The sequence below is a fragment of the Lutzomyia longipalpis genome, chromosome 1, assembly GCF_024334085.1.
Source record: "Lutzomyia longipalpis isolate SR_M1_2022 chromosome 1, ASM2433408v1".
NCBI lineage: Eukaryota > Metazoa > Arthropoda > Insecta > Diptera > Psychodidae > Lutzomyia > Lutzomyia longipalpis.
This window is the reverse complement of record NC_074707.1, coordinates 6,660,324-6,666,359: the sequence shown is the minus strand read 5'-3', so window position 1 is coordinate 6,666,359 and position 6,036 is coordinate 6,660,324. Positions and strand designations below refer to the sequence as shown.

The following is a 6,036-nucleotide window of genomic DNA, read 5'->3' as shown; positions in this document are numbered from 1 at the left end:
TATTAATTTCAGCAAATTAAGAGTTAAATAAGCTGATTAATTTCCAACAATTACCTTAAAACGCGTAATAATATTTTAAGATATTCGTGAATATCTAACTTCCTTTGGTGAAAGATAAATTGTTTTCATGTGAGTTAAGTTTTTTAACCCTTTGTGGACCATATTTTCGTTTCATTTAATTTAGAATATTTTAATTTAATTATATTTCCTTTAATTTTAAAACTCAATTTCCAATAGAAAATAGGAATAAAAATTCACAAAAGCCCCATCAAACCTCTTCCTGGAATTGCTGTGAAAATTCTTAGAAATGAAAGAGTATAAAATTTAGCAGCCAAGCATGTCGATGACACCCACTCTGCTATCACCAAAAACATTTTCCAAAAATAAATCTTGCGCCCTGATAAAGAGCACGATGGGAGTGTTTTGAGGACAAATTCAATTGGTTATAAGTTTTCGATAAAGAATTTTATTATGAAATTCTCATTTTGTTACAGAGTTAAAAAATAAATTTCAAAATGTCTTATGTTTGATTTGATTTTAGGAACTTAATTAATCTTCTAATTGAGAATTAATTCAGGAAATTCATCAAACAAGTCAAGAATTCTTTTTAGAAAAAAAAAAAGAAATGATAAAGAAGAAAATTCATGATTTCAGTATAAAGTTCTTTTTTTGTGTTTGTCAAAGCATTTGCGTAAGAGAAAGTTAATTAGAGAAATTAAAAAAAATGTTGAATTTGTATCCTGTTATCAGGCTGTTTTTTTCATTCTTTCTTTTGGCGTATTCTTGGAGATTAGAATCTTTCATTTTTTTGCACAGAGTGAGAATGCTTAAAAAGTCCAGGAAGATTTGCAAAAATTATCATTCAGTGTGAGAAGTTTCTGGGAAAACGTGTTCAGGAAAAATCAAAAATGAAAATGGAGCTGAGTTGGAGGAATTTCTTTGTGATTTTATGTGGAATTTGCGTTGTGTACGGGCAGGTGCCGCCGAATCCACTCTTTCAGAGTCAGGATGCCATTAATTTGTACCACGATTACTATGAGGATATGAAGACGGAGATTCGTGGCTATATGTCGGGATATGTGAGTGATGTAACGCGAGATCTTTTGGGGGTACTCTCTGAAACAATGGATACGTGGCGGAGGCAGCAGCAGCACAATGGTGCAATGTTTCGACGACTGGTGACGGCAAAGAGTACACCGGAAGTTGGGGAGACAGTGAGGGTGTGTTCAGTGGCGGCATTTGATCACATCTTTGAGCTGCAGGATGATGTTTTTCATGGACTGGAAGAGTGGACGGAGTACATTGCTGAGCTGCAGATGAGTGTTGTGCAGAAACTCACGGAATTCGACATTGTCCGGAGATATGATTACTTTATAGATGAATTCAATCCTGTGATCACTGAGGCCCACAATCGCTTCCAATTTGAATTTGTTCCCAGCTTGGAGGTGAGACTGCGCAACATGAGGGATGCTCACACTGGCATCGTTGAAGATTATCGTCAATGCATCTCCAGTGTACTCCGAAGGGAATAAAATCCCGGAGCCCCCGTTTTTTTTTGTCCCCCAAAGTATCTCGCATAAATAAATTCTTTTAAGAAAAAAATTCATTTTGTTTAGAGAATCTTCTCAAGTTTGAGCGAAATCCTCCCTTGAGCCTCATCAATGTTCATTATTGTTACTTCCACACAATCCCCAATTCCCGGCTTCATTCCCTGCAGGTGTTTCGTGTGAATTAGCCCACATTTCTCCACGCCAACATCCACAAAGCATCCGAAATGCGTTACATTTGTGATGGAACCCGTAGCCAGGGTACCCACCTTCAGATCACTCATCTTTGTCAAGCCCTGCTTGAAGTGTGGGCGTCTATTGATGTCATCGCGATAGTCCGTACTGGGTAGTCTCTGCAGAGCTTCACACACGGATCTTGCACATTCAGGTGCTGCCCCAAAGAGCTTAGCAATACGACTCATCTCCGTGAAGTTCACGGCAATACTCTTCATCTTCTCAATGAAATGGAACCTTCCGATTTCGCCCAAATTCAATTCTTGCTCAGAAATAATTGATCGAGCCAAATGATAGCTCTCCGGGTGAACCCATGTGGCATCCAATGGCTCAATGAGTTGTCCCGCTGTCTTTGCTTCAATACGCACAAATCCAGCGCATTGGGTGAATGTTTTCTCCCCAATTAGCTTAATCTTCCGCAATTCATCCCTCGATTTGATGCATCCATTCTTCAGGCGGTACTCAATGATATTCTTCGCCCTGGCCGGCGTCAAACCGGCCACAAATTGCAACAAATGCTCACTGGCTGTATTGATGTCCACCCCCACGAAGCTCACGCACTCCACAACAATCTCTTCCAGTGCCTCCCCCAGTTGCTTCTCACTCACATCGTGCTGGTACATGCCCACACCCAAATGCTTCGGTTCCACTTTAACCAATTCCGCCAGGGGGTTGCTCAGTCGACGAGCAATGGATACAGCACTAATGAGATTCACATCAAGCGACGGGAATTCCTGCTTAGCTTTGTCGCTACACGAATAAATGGAAGCTCCCTGCTCGCTGACTATGCAGTACGTAAAATCCACCCGGAAGGTGTTCTTTACCTGCTCTAGGAAGGCTTCTGTTTCCCGGCAGGCAGTCCCATTGCCCAAAGCTATAATCTTGCAGCCGTGCCTCTGCAGGAGATCCGCCACAGCTCCCATGGAATCCCGAAGATCGGCTTTCTTTGTATGCGGATAGATTATTTGTGTGTCCAGGACATTTCCTTGTTCCGAAATCATTGCCATTTTGCACCCATGCGAGAATCCCGGATCAATTCCGAGAATTTTCTCACCCTTCACGGGGGCTGTGAGCAAGAGTTGCCGAAGGTTATTGGCAAACACCTCAATTGAAGCCTTCTCAGCTTTTTCCTTCAATTCCCGGCGAATCTCTTTGGTAATCAACGGGAGGACTGTGGAAGAGAAATAGAGAATTTATTGCTGAAGAATCTGGAGGAATTTTCGCCGCAAAAAACTCACTTTTCTTTGAATAAATTTCACTGACAATCTTTTTGAGGAACTCCGTCCTTTCCGTGTACTCGGTGACTCCTCTGTAGAGACTGAGAATGAATACCTTCACATCATCCTGCATCTTCTGCGGAACATTCACTTTCACCGTCAAAACTTTATTCTTCTCCCCGCGATTTATGGCCAGTATTTGATGAGGACGAATCTGCGAGACGAGACTCCTGAAATTGAAGTAGAGCTCGTACTTTGTGGAATCCGTGGAGGTACTTGGAATGTCGGATGCTTTCACTTTAGCCTGACTCGATTGGATTTCAATGCGAGCCTTTTGCCTCCTCTCACGCACGTAGTCCAGCAATTGGGCATTCTTCATAATGATACTGGACACAAGGACACCCACACCAGCTTTCACCTCACTCACAGTACGCAGAGCTTCCTCATCCTTGTTGACGTACTTCTCAAAATTCACCAAAACCTCCCCCGAGAGAATCTTTTCAGCAATGGGTTTCAGCCCCAGATTTGTTGCCTTCTCCACGAGAGATTTCTTCCTGGCTGGCTTGTACAGCTCATAGATGTGATTCAATTCCTCCATCGTTTTAACTTTGCAAATTGTCTCCTCCAGATCCTCCGTGAGGAGATTCTCCTTCTGCAGTGTCTTTGCCACGGTGGTGACTTTTGTCTTAAGCTGCGTAATCTGCCCATACGACGTCTTAATCTCCCGCATCCTGTCGGGCTTGAGATTCCCCACCAGATGCGATCTGTAGCGGCAAATGAAGGGAATTGTGTTGTCCTGCTGCAGCAGCTCCACAATGTTCTGCGCAACAGTTGGTCGGAGGCTCTCCAATTCAGCCAACAAGTCCGGAATGGTCCATGAACATTGAATTTCATCACGCTTCGCACCAAAGGAGGAACTCTCAGCAGCAAATGGCTTCGGGATGAGTCTGCAAAAGTGAGCAAATCAGCTGAAATTTGATCCAACATGCAAAATAAGCAATTTTCTTTCTTACTTCTTTGACGGAGGCTCTGAAGATTTTCCTGTTTCTGCAATGTCTCGCTGTGTTTTGACTCTTTTTGGGGCATTTTCCTCACACTCCCGCAGAGGTTTTCTCTTCCTCACAGCCTCACTTGTTCCTTCAGACATTATTTCACGCAAATTAACGCTGATTTCTTGATTATTTTACGCGAAAAAACACGAAAGAAATGCCGGCGCAGCACGTGCTGAAGTTCAAAATAAACAACAACGGCGCAGAAGTTTGCCGTTACGTGTAGGGGAGAATGGCTCTTTTTGTGACCCTTGAAGTTTTATAATCCAAAATTTTGGTTAAATAAAAAATAAATGTTTACTTACTATTTTAAGTTTATTTTTTATTTAATTTTAACACTATCTGTTTTTTTAAAAGTTTGTTGGATGTAAATTATTTTTCATAAAAAATTAGATTTTGTAATTTTTGGTTTTTCTCTTGCTTAAAATTGCTAATTTCCTCTATTTCGTCCTTTGAGGAATTCATATTTTTACAAAAAACGATTTCTTTGTAAATTTTTAATAATTGAGCCTAATTCAGCGACCAAGAAACCCTTGAAATCTTGGAATTTTGTACTGAAATTTCAAGATTTCAAGCGAATTTCAAGGGTTTCTTGGTCGCTAAATAAAGCCCAATATTAGCTTCTTTGTTTTAAAAACCAATTTTAATAAAAATGGGCAACCGCGGGACTATATGCTTCAATTAAGCCAATTAGACATAAAAAATATTTTAGAAAGAAATGGTCAATATGCCCGAGTACTGATATCATGGTCCTAACTTTTAATGCTATCCATTAATTTCCACACCTATCTGTTTTTATTCTAAAAATCTTTTTAATAATCAACGAAGGAGAACACAACAATTTTCGAATAATTTTTCAGATTTATCGTTCTCAAAACTTTAGAAATAGGCACTTTAAAGTATTCGCAATTCTTCATAATTTTTCAATTTCATGCAAACATTAAGTGATAAAGTCATGAAATTTAAAGAAAATTATTTTTTTGGAAGATATATTTTGCTTAATTGAATGTTAATCAAGGAATATCAAAGGATCAGAGTTAGTTCCCTTGCTAATGTAGCATCCACCGTGTCCACCGCAAACTTACCACACGACCTATAGAAGCAAAGGAAAGACAGCAGAAGCCCATAAAATTAAAATTCATTTTTTTGTTGGATTACAATTAGATTTATTTTTATTTTGAAACATCACCAATATTTAATATGATCACAAAAAAAATTAAAAAGGGGAAATGATTAGCATGTCTGAAGGAATTTCTGGAAAGCCGCATTGATACATGCACGGGTTGTGTCTGGCAAGGTTGACGTAATACCAGCTAGGCCGGCAATTTCTTGTCCAACTTGGGCAACATAGGCGGTAAGTCGTGAACGGAATTCCGTGATAATTGGGTCAAAGTGACTGTTGAAGTCATCGTAATTGGTGATGACGTTGAACTCAACGAGTTCCTCAACTGTGCTGAGGGACACAGCATTGGAGGCATCATTCATGTCCTCGAGAATGTCGAAGATGGCATCCTGATGGGCAGCAATGGCCACAACGGCTGACTCTGCGCATCCACGAACAATCTCACCCTGAGCCTCTGTGTTGCGGAGGTGAGGGCACTGCTGCTTCACACGGAGACCCCAAGACGTAATTTCTTCCAGGACAACATTCAGGACGAGCTGCGAAAGGTGCCTAATGTGATCACCCATTGCGAATCTTGAGTCATGCTTGAATTCTGAAAGGAAGAATTATAATAAAATTCTCTTTAATTAAAAAAAATCTCATTTTTTGGCGGGAAAATGTTAAAAAGGTAGTACTTACCTTCATATTCATTGTAGACCTCCGTAACCCTATCCAGGACATCCAAGAGGGGATTACTTTGAGCTGAGATTTGGCCAACTGTGGCAAAGAGTGCCAATGAAATTAGAATAAAGCCCTTCATGGTAGTTCTCCGTATAGTTCCTCAGCCACTTCCAACGTGCAACAGAAAGACGTCCAAGTGAGGAGCT

General features: G+C 40.5%; 2 protein-coding genes across 2 annotated transcripts; both read right to left on the bottom strand.

Annotated features, from left to right (window-relative positions):
- Nucleotides 1-443: 443 nt before the first annotated feature.
- On the bottom strand, nt 444-4,246 carry LOC129786757 (S1 RNA-binding domain-containing protein 1). The gene is made up of 3 exons (XM_055821971.1): nt 4,012-4,246; nt 3,020-3,945; nt 444-2,952 (listed from the first exon to the last, which is right to left on the bottom strand). The coding sequence occupies exons 1-3, from the start codon at nt 4,143-4,145 to the stop codon at nt 1,613-1,615; spliced, it is 2,400 nt and encodes a 799-aa protein (XP_055677946.1). The 5' UTR covers nt 4,146-4,246; the 3' UTR covers nt 444-1,612.
- Nucleotides 4,247-5,188: 942 nt separating this feature from the next.
- LOC129786764 (uncharacterized) lies at nt 5,189-6,036 on the bottom strand. Its single transcript, XM_055821981.1, has 2 exons — nt 5,849-6,036; nt 5,189-5,762 (listed from the first exon to the last, which is right to left on the bottom strand). Exons 1-2 carry the CDS (start codon nt 5,967-5,969, stop codon nt 5,281-5,283), a joined length of 603 nt encoding a protein of 200 aa, XP_055677956.1. The 5' UTR covers nt 5,970-6,036; the 3' UTR covers nt 5,189-5,280.

Excerpts from the sequence above, each read along its gene's own strand:
- LOC129786764 (XM_055821981.1), bottom strand. The coding sequence starts at position 5,969 with ATGAAGGGCTTTATTCTAATTTCATTGGCACTCTTTGCCACAGTTGGC. Across the intron at positions 5,763-5,848 it reads GGTCTACAATGAATATGAAG|AATTCAAGCATGACTCAAGA; the intron begins GTAAGTACTACC and ends TCTTCCTTTCAG.
- LOC129786757 (XM_055821971.1), bottom strand. The coding sequence starts at position 4,145 with ATGTCTGAAGGAACAAGTGAGGCTGTGAGGAAGAGAAAACCTCTGCGG. Across the intron at positions 3,946-4,011 it reads TCAGAGCCTCCGTCAAAGAA|ACTCATCCCGAAGCCATTTG; the intron begins GTAAGAAAGAAA and ends TCACTTTTGCAG. Across the intron at positions 2,953-3,019 it reads TGAAATTTATTCAAAGAAAA|TCCTCCCGTTGATTACCAAA; the intron begins GTGAGTTTTTTG and ends TCTCTTCCACAG.